Here is a 24455-nt window from a genome sequence, read left to right as displayed (position 1 = left end):
GAGATCCATCTGATTTAGAATCAGGCCCATAAAGATGGCAACTATACTGGGATGCAAAAATGCAGCTCTGCAGCACAAATTTTTATTTATACTCGCTCATGCATGAACTTACACAACTAGATGGTGTTAACAGAGGCGACCAAACTTTTTTGTCTACCTCCTTGGTTGCTGGACCGCACTATGGAAAGCACAGAGGCTACTTCCGGTTCATTCCTTTGTCAGCCCCTGAAGGTAAAACAGATTGGATGAATCTTATACACCGTGGAGACCCTGAATGCCGGAAACAGCTGCACAAGGAACTGGAAGTAGTTGCTGTGCATTTCATAGTGCGATCCAGCAACCAGGAAGTACACAGTCATCCTGGTATCAGAGCAACAGAAGCTCTTGGCCGTGTTAACACTGTACATCCGACAAATTTTGAATGCTTCCATCTCCGAAGTTTGCTTTACACCGTTACAGGTCCTACTTCCTTCGAAGACCTTAGGACTGTTGATGGCAAAGTTTCACACTTTCGTGAGGCCTGCCTAAGGAGAGGTTTGTTGGAGGATGATGTAAAGCACCATATATCTGTGGAACATGATAATATAAATTGCAGATTAGTGTCACCAAATTGCCACCTTCTCCTGACTTGCTATTTCCTGCCAGTAGAACAGTTCTTCATCTGCTGCATTGAAATATGTCACTGACCGTGATTTGGATGCAATTTTAGAGAAAAAGGCCCAGGAACAACAATTTGTACTGTCAGGTTCACAATACCCGGAGAGGCAGAAATGGCACAGCCTCATTATACTGTCAGCTACAGAAATCAAACATAAAAGACAGCAGCTACCGTTATGGGTATTTCAGGTAGATTAGATCCCAGGCTTTAGCGGATGACGGAAACCAGGCACAGGAAGAAAACAAATCTGTCAGCATTTGTATTTATAGCTGATAATAACCCCCTAGTGCTTTCTGACGGGCAATTACTCTACATCTGAATACATATATGGATGGAGCATTGGTTTCATTGTACACAGCTATAGTGGCTACATATATGGAACTTGAGCAAATTTATGTTTTCAAAGTATATATCCAACATGCGGCCTATCGATCAATAAAAGAACCTATTGATGTCTATCGTTACTGGGAGATCATTGCCATGCTTTGCTCTACTAAACAAATCGAGTCTGGAAGTGATCTGTGTAGAAGTAATTTTCTCATTTTTAGTAAAATTAAAACAGCGAGAGATCTACGAACAGCCAGTATTGCATACACAAGCTTTATATGCAGGTTTTGAAATAGTATTGACTAAAAATAAGTGATAATTTGTGTGACTGTTATTTTATAGGCTCTGCAAACTATATACAACTAAAATATCAGTAATATTTTATGCAATTCTGCAGGGATGGCTCAAAGAGCAGGCTGAAGGGGTCGTCACCCAGAACGACATAGCCCGGGGGCACGGCCGCAGTTACCACAGGCGAGGTTGGAGTTCCGCAGACAGCAGTGCCACCCGCATGATTATCTGTGACGGGAAGGGTCGCTGATTGCCAGGCAGCGGCCGCCGCTTCATACACTGGTGTTTATGCTGTGTGGCACTGCATGGTGTACGCCGTGAGGTCATCACGGCGTAAGGAACAGGAGCATGCAGGCTGTCAAAGGAGAATGTAGTTTGGAGGGGACTGGCTCTTGAGGTGACATAGGGAAGCAGGAAAGACAGAGAGCAGGAGACTGGAGGGAACACAGGGAGCAGGAGGCTGGTTGAACCATTGGTTATATAACTACACAAACAGGCATCTTCCGGACCATGTGATCTACTACACGAATAGTGAATACCGACTGAAGACAGCGCCTGCCCATGAAGGATCAATTTCTTCAGAGGTTCCCAGTTGCAGAGAAACCACCATATAGGTAAGGTGTATTTTTATTTAGTCCACACAGAAACAGTATAGAGGATTTATTTTTTAAAGGGACTTTTTATCCTGGGCTTCACTTGGTCTAGAACCGGCCATGCAATTCTTGCAGGCCTACATATTACATGCATGATCGGATTGGGGCATGAAGGGGCCCCACTGGGGAGATGCAGTGGTAGGTGCCCCTGCTAAAGGTAAGTGGCCAGCCCTAATAGAGGCCAGAAGACAACATGGATACTATAGTGCATGGTCTAGGCCTCTTTATAAATATATATAGTAAAATACGATAGCTCATGTAGTATAATCTACCAGATTATGCACTGCAGTGAATACACGTTATCCTGGGAATAAAGTATAAAGGAGCATAGCGTTCCTGCTGGGCTAAAACATTCTACTGGGGGCCGTCCCCACGGAATCTATTCACAGAGAAGGGAGAGCTTGGGGGCAGCCTGGCATGTCCGGAAGTGTCCGGAAGTGCCGGGCACGGCCCAAGAGTGATGAAAAGTGAGCACATTAAAGACATGCCCCCTTTTCCCATGGTCACACCCACTTGTTGAGCGTCAACGTCTTCGTCGCGCGCAGGGGTGCCCCTTTCTAGGCCCGGGGCCGAGCAGTGAACTCTATAACATATGTAAAATAAAAGCACGTGATGGTGATCCTGTCTACAGAGCCATGACGGGGCACTGTGCCCTGTGTCGCCCCCTGAGCATGCGCCGTCATTACGTCGGGCAAAAGGGGGCGTAACCGGCAGCTCCGGTAAGTGCAGCGCTAACCTGTCTATATATACACCAAATTAAACTACATATGATAGGGGACGTCCGTACACACCAGCCAGTGTCTAAAGCGCAATTAGGGCTGCATAAAGTCTAGTAACGACCAAATAATGAGTGTTATGGGTAAAACTTACCTTTGTTATCTCTCTTTCTGGGGTGTAGGTGGCGGGAAACGCTCCTGAGCTTAGAGGAGTATCCTGCGTCCAAATGAAGCATCCTGAGGGGAAAAGGTATCGAAGGCATAAAACCTAAGAAAGGTGTGGGCAGAAGACCACTTGGGCGCCTTACAAAGCTGTTCAGCTGAGGCGCCATGGTGAGATGCCCACGAGGGTCCCACAGAGCGAGTGGAATGAGCAGAGACGGTAGCCGGCACAGGAAGGCCCGTCTGTGTGTAAGCCTGTGATATAGTCATGCGAATCCATCTGGCCAGAGTCTGTTTGTTAGCTGGCCAGCCCTTCTTGTGGAATCCAAAGAGGACAAATCAGGAATCTGTTTTCCGAAGAGAACTTGTACGGTCCCATGTATATCCTGAGAGCACGGACCACATCCAAGGAGGCCTCACCTGCCGAGAGGTCTGGTGATTGGAAGGCTGGGGCTACGATTTCCTCATTAATATGGAAATGAGAAACAACCTTGGGAAGGAAGTTAGGACGAGTTAGAAGAACAGCCCTGTCCTGATGAAAGATCAAAAATCTGACACCCTATGGGTGGACGCAAGAGCCAGAAGAAAGAGTCTTCCTTGTAAGCCACTTGAGTTACACAGATTCCAGGGGTTCAAACTGAGGGCCCTGAATGGCCTGGAGAATCACTGACAAATCCCATGGCACTACTGGGAGGGACGAAGGGAGGTTGAATTCAGAGGACACTCTGAAGGACGGTGTGAACATCCGGCATTGGAGCAATTCTGCGCTGGAACCAGATGGACAGAGCAGAGACATGCCGGGACTCTAGAGACCCTAAAAATTTGAGGGTCAAAACTTCTGGTTGCACACCATAGGAAGTATGTGTGCAACAGTCTGTGATAGATCCGGGCAGAGGTTGGCTTATGTGTTCTGAGCACAGTCTGGACCACCGAGCTAAAAAATTCTTTGGACCTTAGGAGGGATGTCTCAAGAGCCTTGCCGTCATAAAACAGACAGGCCAGGTCTGGATGTAGACATGGACTTTGTGACAACAGGATGTTGAGGAAATAGGAGAGGAGTGTCTATGTAGAGACTGTGAAGATCGGAGTACCAATGTCGTCTGGACCAGGCCGGAGCCACCAGCAGGACAGGGTCTCCGACTTGCTTGAACTTCCAAAGAACTCGATGTAGAAGGGAGACTGGAAGGAATACGTTCGCCAGAAGGTCCACTTCACTGACAAGGCATCTGCAAAGGTTGCTTCGGCGTCCCTTGTTGTGGACCCGTACACTGGCAGTCTGCGATTGTGACAGGAGGCCATGAGGTCCACCTCTGGCAGGTCCCACTTGTCCACTAAAAGTTGAAAGACCTCTGGGTGGAGAAACCATTCCCCGGCATGCACGTTTTGACAGCTGAAGAAGTCCGCTTCCCAGTTGAGAACTCCCGGAATGAACACCACAGAGATGACCGGGAGATGACCTTCAGCCCATGCAAGACTGCGTGACACTTCTACCACTGCTGACCGACTGAGTGCCTCCTTTGTAATTGATGTAGGCCACTGCTGTGGCATCGTCGGACTGCCCTAGTACAGGCTTGCCCTGAAGAATGTCCTGAGCCAGTGAATGCTCTGTAGATTGCTTGGAGTTGCAATACATTGATTGGCAGGGTCAACTCGACTGATGTCCAATGGCCCTGAAAGGAGTGTTGACAGGTTGCTGCGTCCCAGCAGCTTCCGTCCATTGTAAGGAGTGCCGGCTCCAGGATCCAAAAGGGGCAACCGTTGGTTAGGTTGGACGTCTGTAATCACCAGGAGGAGAGGTACAGACGAACCTCTGGAGAGAGAATAATTTCTGGGATCTGATCCGATGGGGCAACCCATTCCATCTGGAGTGTATTAGGTGTTGTAGAGGCCTGGAATGGAACGGAGCATACTCCACCATGTCAAAAGTGGATACCATGGATCCCGGAATCTGCATTGCTGAGTGAACTGAGACTCAGCGACTGCGGAGTAATCTACTCACTCGTTGTTGAAGTGTGGAGGTCTTGTCCGTCGTCAGGAAGACTCTCTGAGCTTGAGAATCCAAAAGAGCCCCCAGATGGACCATCCTTTGTGAAGGGTTCAGGGAGGACTTTTTCCAGTTGATTAACCAGCCATGTCTCTGTAGAAAGGCAATTGTTATCTGAAGATGGCATTCAAGAACATCTGGGAAGCATGCTAAGAGCAAGAGGTCATCCAGGTATGGTAACAGCCTAACTCCCTGACCACGCAGGTGGTCTGCCATGACCGCCATAATTTTGGTTAAGACCCGTGGAGCAGTAGAAAGTCCAAAGGGCAGAGCCTAAAACTGGAAATGTTGCTGTAGTACAGCAAACCGTAGATATCGCTGATGAAAGGGTGTTATAGGTACATGTAGGTAAGCGTCCTCAATATCCAGAGATACCATAAAGTCCCCAGGCTCCATAGCTAGTACAATAGAGTGCAGGTTTTCCATCTGAAATCTGGGCACCCTGATGAATTTGTTCAGGGATTTGAGGTTGAAGATAGACCGATAAGACACATTTGGTTTCTGCACCAGAAACAGGGTAGAATAATAACCTTTCCATCGCAGCGATAGCGGAACCGGAACTATTACCCCTGCTTGCAGCAAAGACTGAATGGCTTTCTGGATAAGCAGGACCCTGCTCGGGTCTGATGGAGGGACTGTGTAGAAAAACTGGTGGGGTGGCAGTCTTAGGAATGAGAGGGCGCACCCGTGAGAGACCACTTCTTGAACCTAAGCGTCTGTGGTGGTTTGACACCAGCACTGGGCAAATTGAAGAAGTCGGTCTCCTACTCTGGTGTCCCCCAGGGGGAGGTCCGCCCAGTCAGGCTGAAGATTTGGAAGCAGTACATCGGGTAGCCCAGGTCTGCTTGGTCCTGGGCTTGGCGGCCCTTGTGGAATCAGACTGCCGAGGAAAAGACATGCCCTTAGGTTTCTCTGGAGACAAAAGGACCTGAAGGATGTTGTCCGAGGCTTTGCAGTAGTTGCTGAGGGCAGAAAAGCAGTTTTTGATGCTGCAAAGTGGCTACAATCTTGTCTAGATCTGGGCCAAACAGGATCTCACCAGTGTAAGGTAATGATTCTAAGGCATTCTTAAAATCTAAATCCGCCTTCCATGACTGTAGCCAAAGAGGGCGACGGGCAGACACTGGCGTAGCAGATGCTCTAGAGGCCAAAAGACTAGCATCCAAGGTCGCTTCTCCGATATAGGAAGCTGCATCTCTTATGTGAGCTGTATAAGACATCTGATCCCTAGAGGCCTCTGGGGAGAAAGACTCTTCTAGGGCATCTACCCAGCTCTCAATTGCTTTCGCCACCCAGGCAGTAGCAATGGTTGGGCAAGCAATGGCTCCTGAAAGGAAATACACAGATTTAAGGCCAATTTCAATCTTTCTATCCGTAGGGTCCTTTAATGAGGAAGCTGTAGGGATAGGTAATGTGGAGCTTTTAATCAATCGTGTAACATATGAATCTACTGCTAGGGAAGCCTTTCTTTTGCGCAATGAGCTGCAGGAAAAGGGTAACAATAGGTCAGGCGTTTTTGGAGCTCAAACCTCTTACCAGGCATCTGCCAAGCTGCTGCCATATGTTCGGCTAGCTGATCAGAGAGAGGAAATTCTGCTGAATCCACTCTTTGTCGTTTAAATAGTGGGTGCTTTGATTTATGGACGGGCTCATCGTCTTCTATTTGGAGGATAGGTCTGACAGCTCGCACCAAATCAGGTATATTCATTTTAGATTGATGCTCAACTTCCCCTGAGGGAGATTCAGTATTAGAGAGATCGTCAGCATCTTCTGCCTCGGATATCTCAGATTCTAAAAGTTGCGTAGACAACACAGTACACTTGGTAGGTTTACTGGGTAGGGGCTTCTCACCTTGCAAAATATTTTGAAAGGCTGTAGAGGAAGCTACTAGACTCTGTACCGAAGCAGAGAGGACAGCTACCCATGGAGGTACCAGTACTGCCTGTACCGGTTGAGGCAACCCCATAGGGGGAATTACTGCCGGGACGGTCAGGCGGTCTGCAATAGTAGCTAGCACCTGAGTCAGGGATGCCCAAAGAGGATCCTGGGCAGGGGCAGAAGACGTACCTGGTGTAATATAACACGTTGTACATAGTCCGTCCTGGACAATAGCCTCCTCATTCAAGCTTGCTGCACAGGATTTGCATAAGAGCAATGAAGGTACAGTCGCTTGCTTGCTACTTTTGCCTTTGTTAGACTATGGGCCGTATCCAATTAGCGGCGAAAACGGTAGTTTTTTCGGCAAAAAAGGCGATATTTTAGCCAAAAACAGGCGAAAACGCAATTGGCGAAAAAAAACTGGATATACGTTTTCTCCATGCCAGAGCAGGGAAAAAAAAAAAAAAATGCAAAATCCCTATTTTTGGCTAAAAATGTGGGGATTTCTTTCAGAACCCTTTGGAACCTGCATCGCAGTAAGCTATATTTGAAATGTTATTTTCACACAAGAAAGTTTATATCTGTAACTCAACAATTATATTTTGATTGGCAGGTGGGTGAATCTTGGAGTAGTTTCTATAGAAACTACACCATGTTCACCCATTGTCCTGCTCTAGCAGGTAACTAGCCCTTTAATAAAGAACAATTTGTAATTTGAGTGCACGGTCTGGAACCTAACATTAAAGGATGGGTTGGGGCCCACCAGGAATTTCCCCTGTATCCCCATGCGCCAGTCCGACCCTGATTACACGTCACCTACATGATAAGCAGAAGGGTTTCCACATGAAGAACATTCTGCATGTTTTCAAAGGTGTACTGTAGTTACTCTTTAATACATGACAGGCCTCCGAAATATGTATAACTGAATGGTATACACCTGCATACCTCCCAATATCTGGGAGCTAAAGGACGGGACAATGGTTCTCACAGGAATGGGTCATAGCCTCGCAGTAGACCCCCATTTTCATCACTCTGGGGGCATGCCCAGCACCGCCGTAGGTGCTGCGCTGCCCCCAGGCTCTCCCCCCTTACTGTGTAGATCTACTCACCTGCTGCTCTGCAATTCGCCCCGGCATGCTGTCAATCAACTTCTGGGCCACATACTGACTGATGGCATTCCATTCTTACCTAATCAATGCTTGGAGTTTGTCAGAATTTGTGGGTTTTTGTCTGTCCACCCGCCTCTTCAGGATTGGCAAAGTGCTCCATCATGCTGGAAAAGACATTGTTCGTCACCAACCTCTTCTTGGATGGTTGGGAGAAGTTGCTCTTGGAGGATGTTTTGGTACCATTCTTTATTCATGGCTGTGTTCTTAGGCAAAATTGTGAGTGAGCACACTCTCTTGGCTGAGAAGCAACCCCACACATGAATGGTCTCAGGATGCTTTACTGTTGGCATGACACAGGACTGATGGTAGCGTTCACCTTTCCTTTGGTGAGGAACAATGCATTTTCCAGCATGATGGAGCACCTTGCCATAAGGCAAAAGTGATAACTAAGTGGCTCGGGGAACAAAACATCGAAATTTTGAGTCCATGGCTAGGAAACTCCCCAGACCTTAATCCCATTGAGAACTTGTGGTCAATCCTCAAGAAGCGGGTGGACAAACAAAAACGCACAAATTCTGACAAACTCCAAGCATTGATTAGGCAAGAATGGGTGGCCGTCAGTCAGTATGTGGCCCAGAAGTTGATTGAGAGCATGCCAGAGCAAATTGCAGAGGTCTTGAAAAAGAAGGGACAGCACTGCAAATATTGACTCTTTGCATAAACTTAATGTCATTGTCTATAAAAGCCTTTGACACTTATGAAATTCCTGTAATGTTACTTCAGTATACCATAGTAACATCTGACAAAAAGGTCTAAAAAAAACAGTGAAGCAGCAAACTGTGTAAACCAAAACTTGTGTCACTCTCAATACTTTTGGACATGGCTGTACAATACGACCAAAACCCAGCATGGGCATATTAATGTTCTATGCAGTAGCTTACCCTGATTTAAGGTCAGTTATCCTAAGGCAGCTTGTAGAATCCAGTCCAACTTTTCCATTTCTGACCACACTGGAAATGAACGGAGAGAGGGCAGGAGCTATTCGGTTTAAGGTGACTTCTGGGGACATTTTGCGGTAGAGGAGAGCAGCTCCGAGCCTGCATAATAATAGAGACACAATGCAATGTCTTAATATCACATGTGAATGATGTAGCACCTTATCCAAGTCACCAAAAGGCTCATCTCAGACTATAAGATCACACTGCATTGTAACACCACCTGTATTCGGCTTCTGTAGTATTTCCCAACTACGTAGCTCTACAGTCAGTAATACAAGGCAATACTTCAATAGCAAACACTCATCTGTGACTTTACATAAACAATGAGAGATATGGTAAGAACTTACCTTTGTTATTTCTCTTTCTTCAAAGTCCATAGGGTCCACAGGGTGACCTTGGGGGTATAGCTGGATCTGGATCCACGGGCGCCACGCAGTAAAAAGCTTTAGCTCCCAGAATGCACTGGGTCCATCCTCCTCTATACCCCGCCCCCGAGCCACAGGCACCTCAATTTGTAAGTAGCCAAGGCCAGAGGAGTAAAAACAGAGAGAAGGAAGACTGGAACACTCGAGAATCACACTCACAGAAAGGGAGACGGAAAAACGGTGGCCAGTAACACAGCCCATATGAAGCCAGGTGCGTCAGGGTGGGTGCCCTGTGGTAAGTTCTTACCATATCTCACATTTTATTCTTCAGGGTCCATAGGGGGTCCACAGGGTGACCTTGGGGATGTCCCAAAGCAGTCCAATTAAGGGTGGGGACGCTCCTGCGCTGAGAAGAGAATCCGGCGCCCAAAAGGAAGCATCCTGAGAAGCGAAGGTGTCAAAAGCATAGAACCTTAGAAAGGTCTGGATGGAAGCCCACGCGGCCGCCTTACAAAGCTGAACAGCTGAGGGGCCATGGCAAGCTGCCCACGAGGGACCCACAGACCGAGTAGAATGAGCCTTAACAGAAGCTGGAACAGGCATGTCCGCCTGTGTATAAACCTCTGAAATAGTCATACAAAGCCATCTAGCCAAAGTTTGTTTGTTGGCTGGCCATCCCATCTTGTGAAATCCAAAGAGTACAAATAAGGAATCAGATTTCCGAAGGGAACTGGTCCGGTCCACATAGATCCTGACAGCATGGACCACATCCAAGGAGGTCTCACCAGCCGAGAGGTCTAGTGACTGAAAGGCTGGTACAACAATTTCCTGATTAATGTGGAAATTAGAAACCACTTTAGGTAGAAACCCTGGGCTGGTGTGAAGCACCGCCCTGTCCTGATGAAATATCAGAAAAGGAGGCCCGCAATTCTTAAACCCACCTGGCCGAAGCAATCGCCAGGAGAAAGAGAGTCTTAGCAGTCAACCACTTGAGTTCCACCGACTATAGTGGTTCAAATAGAGGACCCTGGAGGGCCCAAAGAACTACTCACAAATCCCAAGGCGCCATTGGGTAACAAAGGGCACCTTAGAAAAAGGTGTGGATATCCGGTAGCGAAACTATCCTTCGCTGGAACCACACAGATAGTGCAGAGACATGGATTTTTAACGAGGCTAGGTGTAGGCAGAGGGCCAAATCAGACTGAAGGAATGCCAAAATCCTACAAATACGAAACACCTGAGGGTCATAATTTCTTGTGCTACACCACTGCAAATAGGTATGCCACACTCTTTGATAGATCCTGGCTGAAGCAGGCTTGCGTGCCCGAAGCATCGTGCCTATGACAGAGCTAGAGAAGCCCTTGGACCTTAAGATGGATGTCTCAAGAGCCACGCCATCAAAGACAGAAGACCCAGATCCGGGTAAAGGCAAGAACCCTGAGACAAAAGATCCGGATGTAGAGGCAGCAGGAACGGAGTGTCGATGGAGGGACTACAAAGATCTGAGTACCAAGGACGTCTGGGCCAAGCGGTGCCACCAGCAGGACCGTGCTGCAGTCCTGCTTGAATTTACGAAGAACTCCAGGAAGCAGGGATATTGGAGGCAACAGATATGCAAACTGGAAGGTCCACTTCACCGACAGAGCGTCCACCAAGCTTGCCTCGGCATCTCTTGTTCTGGACCCGTACACTGGCAACTTGTGATTGTGATGGGAGGCCATGAGGTCCACCTCTGGGAAGCCCCATTTGTACACAAGGAGTTGAAACACCTCTTGGTGAAGAAACCATATCCCTGGATGCTCACCATGACTGCTGAGGAAGTCCGCTTCCCAATTGAGGACTCCTGGAATAAACACTGCCGAAATGGCCAGGGGGTGGCATTCTGCCCAAGACAGGATTAGTGACACCTCTGTCATCGCTGCCAGAGTTCAAGTGCCCCCAAGATGGTTGATGTACGCACTGTGGTGGCATTGTTGGACTGAACCTGCACGTTTTTTCCTTGAAGAACGTAACCTGACAACTGGAAGCCCCTGTACAAGGCCCGAAGTTCCAGAATGTTGATCGGGAGAATCGCTTCTTCCGCTGTCCAACGGCCCTGAAGCGAATGTGGACTTGTCACTGCACCCCAACCACGGAAACTGGCATCTGTTGTGAGAAGAACCCAGTCCGGGATCCAAAAGGGGCGACCAGGCGCACCTCTGGAGACAGCAACAACATCTGAGTCCTGATCCGGTGTGGTAACCCGTTCCATTTGGATAGGACCAGCCCCTGCTGGGGCCTGGAATGGAACTGGGCATATTCCACCATGTCGAATGCGGACACCATGGACCCTAGAACCCGCATAGCCGAGTGAACCGACACCCGGCAACTGTTCAGGCAACTGCGCACCTGCAGCTGCAGGAGATCTTTTCTGGGGTTAGAAATATCCTCCGCTGATGAGAATCTAGAAGGGCTCCCAAATTAACCATCCTCCGAGAGGGAAATAGGGAGGACTTTTTCCAATTTATCAGCCACCCGTGCGCTTGCATACAAGCGATCATCAGGTGCAGATGTATAAGTACTTCCAGAGAGGCCGCCAGCATAGGAGGTCGTCGAGTTACGGAAGAAGCCGTATACCCTGACTCCGTAGATGGGCAGTCATGACCGCCATAATTTTGGTGAAGACCCTTGGAGAGGCCAAAGGGCCGCACACGAAACTGGAAGTGTTGCTGCAGTATAGCAAACCACAGATACCGCTGGTGAGAAGGCGCTATGGGAACATGAAGGTATGCTTCCTGAAAGTCCAATGATACCATGTAATCCCCAGGTTCCTTAGCCATAATGATGGAACGCAGTTTCCATCCTGAATTTGGGCATTCTGAGGAACTTGTTCAGAGATTTTAGGTTGAGGATAGGCCGATGAGACCCATTGGGTTTCTGAACCAGAAACAGAGTAGAGTAGTAACCAGTCCTGCGCTGAGAAAGCGGAACCAGAACAATTACCCCTGCTTTCAGCAAGGACTCTATGGGTCCCTGAATCTGCAAGGCCTTGGTCTCGTCCAGAGGAGGCCTGTGCAGAAAAACTGGTGGAGAGGTCTGTGACAAAAAGAGAGGACGTACCCCTGGGAGACCACTTCTTTTACCTAAGCATCAGTGGTGGTGTTGCACCAGTACTGGGCGATTTGAAGAAGTCTGCCTCCCACTCTGGGATACCCCAGACGGAGGCCCTTCCCATCAGGCTGAGGGTTTATCCTCCGACTTGGAAGTAGGGTGTCTGGCGCTCCAGGCCTGTTTCTTAGGCTTAGGGGTCGACTTGGCCGCCGATTGCCTAGGGAAAGACTGACCTTTGAGAACGAAAGGAACGAAATGCAGAGGTCCTAGCCTTTGAAGGCGCAGCTGCCGATGGCAGAAAAGCTGACTTAGACTTTGCTAGGGTGTCTACAATTTTATCCAGGTCTGGACCAAACAATATCTCCCCATTGAAGGGCAAGGCCACCAGGCCCTTTTTGGAATCAGCATCCGCCCTCCTGAAGCGCAACCACAAAGAACGGCGAGCCAACACGGCTGCGGCTGAGACTCTGGAGGTCAATAGACTGGCATCCAAAGCCACCTCACCAATATAGGCAGCTGCATCTCATTTGGCCCACTAAAGATCTTTGAGCCTCAGGTGCCTCCTCAGGGAAAGTATCCGCCAGCACAAATGCCCAGCTCTCAAAGGCCTGAGCCACCCAGGAGATAGCCATGGACGGAAGGGCCACAGCCCGAGAGAGAAGAAATCGGTCTCGGGTACGTGAATAACCTTCCCGTCCCTGGAATCTTTCAGGGATGAAATAGAAGGCATACGCAGTGTATCGTTCTTGATTAGGCGAGTAACATGAGAATCTACGGCTGGCGGTGATTCCCACTTTTTGTAATGACCTGCAGGAAACTGATAACTTGAGGCTAAACATTTTTGTGGCTGAAACCTCTTACTAGGCGATTGCCAGGCCTCCGCCATGTGGTCTGTCAGTTGGCCAGAAAGAGAAAAAACTGCCAAAGTCACCTTTGCCTGTTTGAAATCCGGGTATTTGGATTTAGGGGCAGGAACGTGATCCTCTATGTTAAGTATGTATCGAACCGCCCTTACCAATGCTGGCACATTAATAGAGGATTTAGGTTCCACCTCCCGGACAGGGGAATCCGAATCAGACCCCTCAGGCATCAAAAGATCCCGTCATTCAAAGACGCGTCAGAGTCTGATAGTTGCGTAGACTGGGATGACATAACAGGGCGTTTAGACTCCTTCTGAGGTTTTTCACTTTTTAGCATGGTCTGAAAGGCCGTAGATGATGCGGCCAAACTCTGGACTGAACTAGAAAAACACATCCATCCAAGGTGGTTGACCAGCTTGCGGTAGTCCCTGGAAGGGAATGACAGACTGTTGAGTAACCGGAGGAGACTGCATATAGAGAGGTAACCCGATAGGGAGTATCAATCTGAGGCCCAGGAGTAGACTGCAATAATTGCGGCATACCCTGAAATGGGAGGATGGCTGTTTGGGGTAACCCCATATGGGGAAGAACGTCCAGAACCGCCAGGCGATCCGCAATGGAAGCCAGCACCTGAGAAGAAAAACGCCCAAGGAGAGTCATGTTCCATTGTTGGGGGGGTTTGAGGGACCCGGTAACTGATAGCATCTCACACATAGCCCATCCTGAGATAAATCCTCCTTTTCAACCCCTGCAGGAGAGCAGAGTGTGTGCAGCATAGCGCTCGACCTCTTTGTCAGACATGGCCGACTAAATTAAATAAATATATATATATATGTAATTTTTTATCATGATGGAATAAAAGTGATCAACTGAAATGAATTGGCTGAAGTCTGGTGAGTGCACCCCCATACTATACCATCTATGAATATAATGGGAAGTCTGGGAGCCCCAAACTAGGGAACCCACAAGCATGCAACACACCGGTCCACTAATATGGCACCATGTAGCACACAACTGTATGTGACAGACCTCACAAATACTTGAATTTATATAAGTGAGATCAAAGAAAACACACCTCCCTACACACACCTGCCAGGGCTGTAGGAAAAGGAAAGGGATAGGTATAAACTGACAGTATCAGAAATAAAGGCACAGACAGTCAGCGTTAGCAAAAGTCACACACCATGCAGAAATAAATACTCACTGCAACTTGTCACTACACTCAACCTGCCCAGATTCAGTGACTGAGAGGGCTGAGAGGTATACAGGGGTATACAGAGGTATACAGGGGAACCGGTCCACACAAAGCCCGGGATATCATGCAATGCCACCAAGGAAAAGATGGCCGCCGGAGACCTCAGAGGGGGTGTGGCCGTAGTAGGAGAGCAGCTCAGCAACGCCAGACGCGAGCAGAAAGGCGCGCTGAGCTGAGGAGCTGCTAAACAGGGACGGCTGCCTCCCCTGGCTGGCTATTAACCCCCGGGATGCTGGCTATCGCTGCCATTAAAAGGTCCCTGGTAGTCTAGTGCCAGCACCTCCGGTCTGTGCCCAGCATCCCGGCAGCAGTGGAAATCCCGATAGTCCTCAGGTAAGTATTAGCTAACCTGATTCCCCCCCCCTTAACCCTAACCTCCCCCCACTGCCTAAACCTAAGTCCCCCGGTGGGGTGCCTAACCCTAAACCCCCTCTCCCCTAGCCTAAACCTACCTTCCAGGGGGGGTGCCTAACCCTAAGTCCCCTCCGGGAACCCTAAACCTAACCCTCTCCTCCCGCGGCTATCCGCGCTCGGCGTCCCTTCGATCAGGATGCTGGGCTCCCGGCGTATGTCTAATGACAGGCGTCGGCATATCGACCCCTGTCTTTAGACCCTTGCCAGGATATGACAGTTGGGAAGCTGGCTGTCGGGATTAGGTCCGCCGGCTTCCCGACTGCATACCGTCCCCAGAGACCGGACTGCATAATACCGGTGATCCGCGATCCTTACCTGTCCCCGTAGATCCGGCAGCAGTCTGGGGAGCCCACAGAGCCCGGCTAGAACAGTCTCTGGGGTCCCGCAGAGATCCCCAGATCTGTACTGGTGTCGCGGCAGCTTGGAAGTCCAAAGGACAGTCCGACGCTGCCTGCTCTGAAGAGTTCTCAGTAAAAAGAAACTAGAGACTCATAACATAAACTTAGCTTAGGGGCCCCCCTATGCAAACAGTGACCTGACTCCGGCCGGGCACCAACTTAAACTGAGGTGCCTGTGGCTCTGGGGCAGGGTATAGAGGAGGATGGACCCAGTGCATCCTGGAAGCTAAAGCTTTTGACTGCGTGGTGCCCGTGGATCCAGATCCAGCTATACCCCAAGGTCACCCTGTGGACCCTGAAGAAGAAATAAAGATGTTTCATTTGCATCTTATATACAAAACACACAGCTCATCCATACCAAGGCCCCATCCAGCTAGTCTTATGCAGTACAATAACCTTACCTGGAAATGAGCATCACATGTTCTCTTCATTAGTAGGGAATGTCCCCAGATTCCGTATATGTATCTAATATGTCAGATATGCACAATTCAGTTCTATCCCTAAGCAGGATTGGTTTGTCAGGTGCATTCTTGTATAGAAGCTGTGACTATTTTCATATAACGTCACAGGCTTGTTTTCAAGAGCTGTACAGGGGATGTAGTTATTATCCCGACAGTAAGTATTGGGGTTAGGGGGAGGGTTAGAGTTAAGCGCTTGAGAGAGGGAGGGTTGGGATAAGGCACTAGAAGAGAGGTTGGGTTTAGGGTGCGGGGTGGGAGGATACTTACCTCCATCTATAAGGATTCTCCCCCTGTTGGGATGCAAGCGTCAGGTTCTGACCACAGGGATCCAGAGTGCCGGGATCCCATACCAACCCCTGGACAGGTACAATAAAATGTAATATATGTTTACGCCTATAGTGGTTGATTTTTTTTCTGTTTAATCTGCTCAGTAGAAATAATATGCTAACAATTCCTGAGTTTTATAGGCTTCAAAATATCCAGCAGGCTTGGACGCAAGGTCTCTGGTCTGTAGCTCAGCAGTTAGTTGCATCAGCTATGTGCTAGAAGCACCAGAGCAGAGAGCGACACCCCAGGCAGGACAGAGGAACTGCACAGGGTGTGACAGGTGCAGGAAGCTAGAATGGACACTAAACTTGGTATCACTATAGATAGATATATCCTGCCTATATACTGGGTATTACTATAGATAGATGTGTCCTGCCTATACACTGGGTATCACTATAGATAGAGGTGTCCTGCATATACACTGGGTATCACTATAGATAGATGTGTCCTGCATATACACTTAGTATCACTATAGATAGAGGTGTCCTGCATATACACTGGGTATCACTATAGATAGATGTGTCCTGCATATACACTGGGTATCAATATAGATATGTCCTGCATATACACTGGGTATCACTATAGATAGATATATCCTGCCTATACACTGGGTATTACTATAGATAGATGTGTCCTGCATATACACTGGGTATCACTATAGATAGATGTGTCCTGCATATACACTGGGTATCTATAGATAGATGTGTCCTGCATATACACTGGGTATCAATATAGATATGTCCTGCCAATACACTGGGTATCACTATAGATAGATGTGTCTTGCATATACACTGGGTATCACTATACAGTGCATCCAGAAAGTATTCACACGCTTCACTTTTTCCACATTTTGTTATGTTACAGCATTATTCCAAAATGGAGTACATAAATTTTTGTCCTCAAAATTCTACACACAATACCCCATAATGACAACGTGTAAAAGGTTTTTTTGAGATTTTTGCAAATTTAATTAAAAAAAAACTAAGAAATCACATGTACATAAGTATTCACAGCCTTTGATCAATACTTTGTTGATGCACCTTTGGCAGCAATTACGGCCTCAAGTCTTTTTGAATATGATGCCACAAGCTTGGCACACCTATCTATGGGCAGTTTCACCCATTCCTCTTTGCAGCAGCTCTCAAGCTCCATCAGGTTGGATGGGAAGCGTCGGTGCACAGCCATTTTCAGATCTCTCCAGAGATGTTCAATTAGATTCAAGTCTGGGCTCTGGCTGGGACACTCAAGGACATTCACAGAGTTGTCCTGAAGCCATTCTTTTGATATCTTGGCTGTGTGCTTAGGGTCGTTGCCCTGCTGAAAGATGAACTGTCGTCCCAGTCTGAGGTCAAGAGCGCTCTGGAGCAGGTTTTCATCCAGGATGTCTCTGTATATTGCTGCATTCATCTTTCCCTCTATCCTGACTAATCTCCCAGTTCCTGCCGCTGAAAAACATCCCCACAGCATGATGCTGTCACCACCATGCTTCACTGTAGGGATGGTATTGGCCTGGTGATGAGCGTTGCCTGGTTTCCTCCAAACATAACGCCTGGCATTCAAGCCAAAGAGTTCAATCCTTGTCTCATCAGACCAGAGAATTGTGTTTCTCATGGTCTGAGAGTCATTCAGGTGCATTTTGGCAAACTCCAGGCGGGCTGCCATGTGCTTTTTACTAAGGAGTGGCTTCCGTCTGGCCACTCTACCATACTGGCCTGATTGGTGGTTTCCTGCAGAGATGGTTGTCCTTCTGGATGGTTCTCCTCTCTCCACAGAGCAATGCTGTAGCTCTGACAGAGTGACCATCGGGTTCTTGGTCACCTCCCTGACTAGGACCCTTCTCCCCTGATCACTCAGTTTAGACGGCCGGCCAACTCTAGGAAGAGTCCTGGTGGTTCCAAACTTCTTCCATTTACGGATGATGGAGGCCACTGTGCTCATTGGGACCTTCAAAGCAGCAGATATTTTTCTGTACCCTTCCCCAGATTTGTGCCTCGAGACAATCCTGTCTCGGAGGTCTACAGACAATTCCTTGGACTTCATGCTTGGATTGTGCTCTGACATGCACTGTCAAGTGTGGGACCTGTAACATAACAAAATGTGGAAAAAGTGAAGCGCTGTGAATACTTTCCGGATGCACTGTAGATAGATGTATCCTGCATGTAAACTGGGTATCACTATAGATAGATGTATCCTACATATACACTGGGTGTCACTATAGAAAGACGTGTCCTGCATACACACTGAGTATCACTATAGATCAGTGGTTCCCAAACTTTTTGGAATATCGGCACCCTAGAGTATCAGCATTGTTTTCACGGCACCCCTAAGCAGAAGTTTGTTATCGAGAAATTCAGAAAAAAAAATTGTGAAATAGTAAAATTGTGCTTACCGGTCATCCTTAGGTTCAGGTGGTGGACAGGTTTGGGCTTCTGTTTGTCCACATATTTATATTACATTGATCATAAAAAATTTGATTTTGTGCTGGACCACCAACCTGAGGCACCCCTGCAAGTGTCCCGCGGCACCCAGTTTGGGAATCACTGCTATAGATAGATGTATCCTGTATATAAACTGGGTATCACTATAGATAGATGTGTCCTGCCTATACACTAGGTATCACTATAGATAGATGTGTCCTGCCTATACACTAGGTATCACTATAGATAGATGTGTCCTGCATACACACTGGGTATCACTATAGATAAATGTGTCCTGTCTATAAACTGGTATAGGCAGGATGGGGAACCTCAGGCCCAGGGGCCGTATAAGGCCCCTGGAATAATTTGGTCTGGCCCTCTGGGCCTTTTTCTGCTAACCTCACCTGGCTAGCAGGGTGCATAGAGCGGCACCCTGCAGCCGGAATCTATGCAGCAGTAGTGCCACCTGGAGCATCCTTAGGACGCTTCAGACGGTCACACTGCTGCCCTTACAGCTCACTCAGGATGCTCCGGGCATTGATGTAATCCCCAGCGATTGTGGCCCTGCCCCCGTGTGACATCATACGGAGGGACATGGCCTCACCGGGCCCGCAAATAATGTTCTATATATCAAAATGGCCCTGGGCAGAAAAAAGGTTCCCCACCCCTGCTATAGATAGAGGTGTCCTGCCTATACACTGGGTATCACTATAGATAGATGTCTCCTGCCTATACACTGGGTATCACTATAGATAGATGTCTCCTGCCTATACACTGGGCATCACTATAGATAGATGTCTCCTGCCTATACACTGGGCATCACTATAGATAGATGTCTCCTGCCTATACACTGGGCATCACTATAGATGTGTCCTGCCTATACACTGGGTATCACTATAGATAGAGATGTCCTGCCTATACACTGGGTATCACTATAGATGTGTCCTGCCTATACACTGGGTATCACTATAGATGTGTCCTGCCTATACACTGGGTATCACTATAGATGTGTCCTGCCTATACACTGGGTATCACTATAGATGTCTCCTGCCTATACACTGGGTATCACTATAGATAGATGTCTCCTGCCTATACACTGGGCATCACTATAGATGTGTCCTGCCTATACACTGGGCATCACTACAGATAGATATGTCCTGCCTATACATTGGGTATCACTATAGATAGATATGTCCTGCCTATACACTGGGTATCACTATAGATAGATATGTCCTGCCTATACACTGGGTATCACTATAGATGTGTCCTGCCTATACACTGGGTATCACTATAGATGTGTCCTTCCTATACACTGGGTATCACTATAGATGTGTCCTGCCTATACACTGGGTATCACTATAGATGTGTCCTGCCTATACACTGGGTATCACTATAGATGTGTCCTGCCTATACACTGGGTATCACTATAGATGTGTCCTGCCTATACACTGGGTATCACTATAGATGTGTCCTGCCTATACACTGGGTATCACTATAGATGTGTCCTGCCTATACACTGGGTATCACTATAGATGTGTCCTGCCTATACACTGGGTATCACTATAGATATATCCTGCCTATACACTGGGTATCACTATAGATGTGTCCTGCCTATACACTGGGTATCACTATAGATATATCCTGCCTATACACTGGGTATCACTATAGATATGTCCTGTCTATACACATGGCAACAGTATACTGTAACTATGCCCTGTACATAGAGTGGACCCCTGTGCAATGTACATATCATGTAAATAACAATGCTGCTGCGAGAAGTACAGAGGACAATGAGGAGCCCCTGCACAATACGCACCAGTAACACCACTAAGTATATCAGTATCTCCCAGTCCCAGCAACTCACCTCCCAGCCCCGGGCAGATGGTTAGGGCTAGAATCGAGGCGGTCACGTGGTTGAAACGTCACAGAGGTCCTTTCTCCACATAGGATCTACAGTAACCCCGGGGGTTACCGGACGGAAGAGTATAAATCCCCTTCACTTGGATGGTACGGAATGACGTTGGACACTGGCAGATGACGTCATCGTACAGAAACGGAAGGGGATCTATCTCTTCCAGTTACCCCCCCCCCCCCCCCCGAATGCAGAAGCCAGGAAACACCGGGGACCTTCCGCCAGGACCCGACGCCGCTCTGCTCACATACTGCCTGTGTCAGATACAAGACTTGTTTCCACCTTCCACTAACTACGTGAGAGAATGATTGCTCATACGCACATGTACAGGTGTGGCCCCTCTGAGATATGTCTCCCTGCTAGGTGTGTGACGCGGTCATATCTAACAGGCACCACCATGGGCAGCCTGGAACTTTCTGTAACCATAGTGACGGCTCTAGCAGCTGCAGTTATACTTCCGCGTCGGAGGCCGCCTGTAATGTCATGTGATCATCAACTGTGATGTGATTGGCTAATGCCTCTTCCCGGGCCTCCCAGCAGCTGCTTGATGTCTATGAATTGGACAGAGTGAGTAGTAGTTGTGAACTTGTGACTGTGAGTGTCAGGAGGGGACAGGGAGCCCTAGTAGTGTGAGTGTCAGGAGGGGACAGGGAGCCCTAGTAGTGTGAGTGTCAGGAGGGGACAGGGAGCCCTAGTAGTGTGAGTGTCAGGAGGGGACAGGGAGCCCTAGTAGTGTGAGTATCAGGAGGGGACAGGGAGCCCTAGTAGTGTGAGTGTCAGGAGGGGACAGGGAGCCCTAGTAGTGTGAGTGTCAGGAGGGGACAGGGAGCCCTAGTAGTGTGAGTGTCAGGAGGGGACAGGGAGCCCTAGTAGTGTGAGTGTCAGGAGGGGACAGGGAGCCCTAGTAGTGTGAGTGTCAGGAGGGGACAGGGAGCCCTAGTAGTGTGAGTGTCAGGAGGGGACAGGGAGCCCTAGTAGTGTGAGTGTCAGGAGGGGACAGGGAGCCCTAGTAGTGTGAGTGTCAGGAGGGGACAGGGAGCCCTAGTAGTGTGAGTGTCAGGAGGGGACAGGGAGCCCTAGTAGTGTGAGTGTCAGGAGGGGACAGGGAGCCCTAGTAGTGTGAGTGTCAGGAGGGGACAGGGAGCCCTAGTAGTGTGAGTGTCAGGAGGGGACAGGGAGCCCTAGTAGTGTGAGTGTCAGGAGGGGACAGGGAGCCCTAGTAGTGTGAGTGTCTGGAGGGGACAGGGAGCCCTAGTAGTGTGAGTGTCAGGAGGGGACAGGGAGTACTCGCTATTTTAAGCTCAGGAGAGGCCAGTGAGTACTAGTAATGTGAGTGTCAGGAGAGGCCAGTGAGTACTAGTAGTGTGAGGGGCCATGATTTGAGTGTCACAGGTAGGATCAGTGAGTGCTGAGAATGTTGGGTGACACAGTGAGTGGGATGTTGGTTGGACTGACAATAAGGAGGAGGGGCCATGAGTGAGAAGAGTGTCATGGGTAGGATCAGTGAGTGCTGAGAATGTTGTGCGATGCAGTGACAATGAGGGAGCGGGGCCATGAGTGAGAAGAGTGAAAGGGGTAGGATCAGTGAGTGCTGAGAATGTTGGGTGACACAGTGAGTGGGATGTTGGTTGGACTGACAATGAGGGGGAGGGGCTATGAGTGAGAAGAGTGTCACGGGTAGGATCAGTGAGTGCTGAGAATGTTGTGCGATGCAGTGAGTGGGATGTTGGTTGGACTGACAATGAGGGGGAGGGGCCATGAGTGAGAAGAGTGTGACGGGTAGGATCAGTGAGTGCTGAGAATGTTGTGCGACGCAGTGACAATGAGGGAGCGGGGCCATGAGTGAGAAGAGTGAAAGGGGTAGGATCAGTGAGTGCTGAGAATGTTGGGTGACACAGTGAGTAGGATGTTGGTTGGACTGACAATGAGGGGGAGGGGCTATGAGTGAGATGAGTGTCAGGGGTACTATCAATGAGTGTTGGGGAATGGCAGTGTGTGGGATGAGAGTGTCAGGTATAGGAACATTGGGTAGGAAGATTGTGGGAGTGGGCAATGAGGGATGGGGCAAGCTTTGTTGTTAACACTAGGAGAATTACAGGGGTGTGACTGACTTCCTGTGCAGCCCAGTTCTCCTTGTTCCTTACTGACTTTGGGGTTGATTCAGACCCGGACGCTAAGCCGTGTTCGCTCGCATCCAAAAGGGGCCAGGTATCCTAATTCCGCGATCGCTCTGTGTGGCTTATGGACGCCCTCTATGTCTTAGAGAGCGATGGCAGTGAGCGCACGCCGGAGTATAAGGACGCCCACCTTTCTTTCTTAACACACGTCATCTCCAGGAAGTGTGTGATTAATCGGTAACATCGAGAGCCATCGGCGCTGCACGCAGCGCTTGAGGTAGTCCCTACATCACCGCAAGCACTGCGATCACTGCAGGCTGAAATACAACCAGGTGACATGTACGATGATGCTTCTTTGCTAATTATGGACACCCATTAAACGCCTTTTTGCAGTCCAGACACGCCTGCGTTCGCTCATCCACTCCCCTATTTTCCAGGACCTTCCCCTGTTACCACCCACAAACGGCACTATCCGTCACTCAAAGCAGCGGCCCGTCTGCGGGCTTCGAGCGAGCATTTCCCATCGCACAGACTGCGATGTATGCGCAGACGGGCGACAGTTGACCATAGCGAGCGCTCGCATCTTAGCGTCCGGGTCTGAATCGGGCCCTTTGTGCTTTTGTTAAAATTATTGGTTAATGTTATACTCATCATTTTGGGTGGTTCCATACTGTACTAATGTGTACATAAAAGAATAATCATCAGTAGTACAAGGTGCTCTGCCCCCAGCAGGTAAAGGCTCTTACACATGGGTACTTGTTATGCCCCTATAATATTGTACATTCAGTTCAAGCTGCAAACTTGACATCAGTAATGACCCTTGATCTCTATGGCACTGACACACGTCTTCTATATTGTTTGTCTGTTCTCTTTTTGTAACAAGGGCCCAAAGTGTCAGAGCACCAAATGTTGCTCTGACACTTTGGTGTGCAGGTGTCAGGTGATGTCAGGTGTGCAGTACATCTCAATAGAATGTACTGCACACCTGACAATTAGGAAGACCTCAAAAACACACTTTGGGATTGCAGGCCACAGGTAGCACATGTCACGACCAAGGTTTCTCAGCATGGTGGTTGGCGGGTAATACCTTTTGAGGTCGCTGTGGCGAGGGGTGTCTGGCGGTGGCGCTGGAGTTTGGCGAGGGGCATTGGCTGCGCGTGGTTCTGTGCGGGCACATTGTCACTCTGGGCTGGTGAGGCCTGGCAGTGTTCCCGTTCTGCCTGACATGGGCGCCGACATCTTGCCTTCGGCCATGTGATTCAGTTGTCCAATCCTGGTGGGTCATGTGCTTTCTCCGGCCAGTCACAGTGCGACACTTGGTATTTAGGGAGGTCCAGAGCCTTCCTTCATTGCCAGTGCAACGTGTTTCTCAGCGATAGCTGAGAGAGAGTTCTTGTGCTCGTTACCTGCCTCCTTGGAAACGCTACCTAGCCTGTTTACCTTGCCTGCTCCAAACCGCTGGACTCCGCTGCACCCTTCATTTACCTTCCCCCTGTCCTGAGTACCTGAGTCTGCTGTCACCCTGCACCTTGCCTCCACTTACACTCTGCTGGATTACTTCTCCTCTGCCTGCATATCATTTCAGCTCACCACACCTGCATACTGGACTGTTCCCTGCCTGTCACTATCTGGACAGTCTCCCATTTGCTTCACTACAGTTCCCAAGTGCACTTCAGTGCTTTGCCTGAACTTTTCTTTTGCCATATTCATGTCTACTCAACTACTCATTAAAAGTTCCACATTTTCATTTAAATCTGCTTCTCTGTCTGCTCCTGTCACCACCCCGGGTCCACAACAAAACCAGAACCTCACACCACACCTCCACTGTATAGGGCAGGGATGGGGAACCTCAAGCCCATGGGCCATATAAGGCCCGCGGAATCATTTGGTGTGGCCCTCTGAGCTTTTTTTCTGCTAGCCTCATTTGGCTAGAAGGGTGCCTAGAATGGCACCGTGCAGCCAGAATCTATGCAGCAGTGCCACCTGGATGCTTCAGATGGTCA

General features: G+C 48.8%; 2 protein-coding genes across 7 annotated transcripts in view; one reads left to right on the top strand and one right to left on the bottom strand.

Moving 5' to 3' along the window:
- BABAM2 (BRISC and BRCA1 A complex member 2) overlaps positions 1–20720 on the bottom strand; it is a 242828-nt gene extending 222108 nt beyond the window's left edge. Inside the window, exons 1-2 of one of the 4 annotated variants that reach the window (XM_088467937.1) lie at positions 20658–20720; positions 8780–8935 (exon numbers count right to left, since the gene is read on the bottom strand). In XM_088467937.1, the coding sequence (XP_088324063.1) occupies positions 8780–8935; positions 20658–20659 (158 nt within the window). In that variant the 5' untranslated portion in view covers positions 20660–20720. Of the gene's footprint in view, positions 1–8779; positions 8936–15946; positions 16032–16992; positions 18087–20287; positions 20636–20657 lie in introns of those variants that run through there. The other 3 variants (XM_088467938.1, XM_088467939.1, XM_088467940.1) reach the window with 3 other exon arrangements.
- Positions 20424–24455, top strand: part of RBKS (ribokinase) — a 52486-nt gene continuing 48454 nt past the window's right edge. For 2 of the 3 annotated variants that reach the window (XM_088467943.1, XM_088467941.1), the window contains exon 1: positions 20816–20902. The gene's annotated coding sequence lies outside the window, so the exon portion shown is untranslated. Of the gene's footprint in view, positions 20666–20815; positions 20903–24455 lie in introns of those variants that run through there. The other variant, XM_088467942.1, reaches the window with a different exon arrangement.

The sequence above is a fragment of the Taudactylus pleione genome, unplaced genomic scaffold, assembly GCF_031769625.1.
Source record: "Taudactylus pleione unplaced genomic scaffold, aTauple2 ptg000079l, whole genome shotgun sequence".
Lineage (NCBI taxonomy): Eukaryota > Metazoa > Chordata > Amphibia > Anura > Myobatrachidae > Taudactylus > Taudactylus pleione.
Note: the sequence above shows the minus strand (reverse complement) of the source record. Positions and strands in the feature narration are given on the sequence as shown.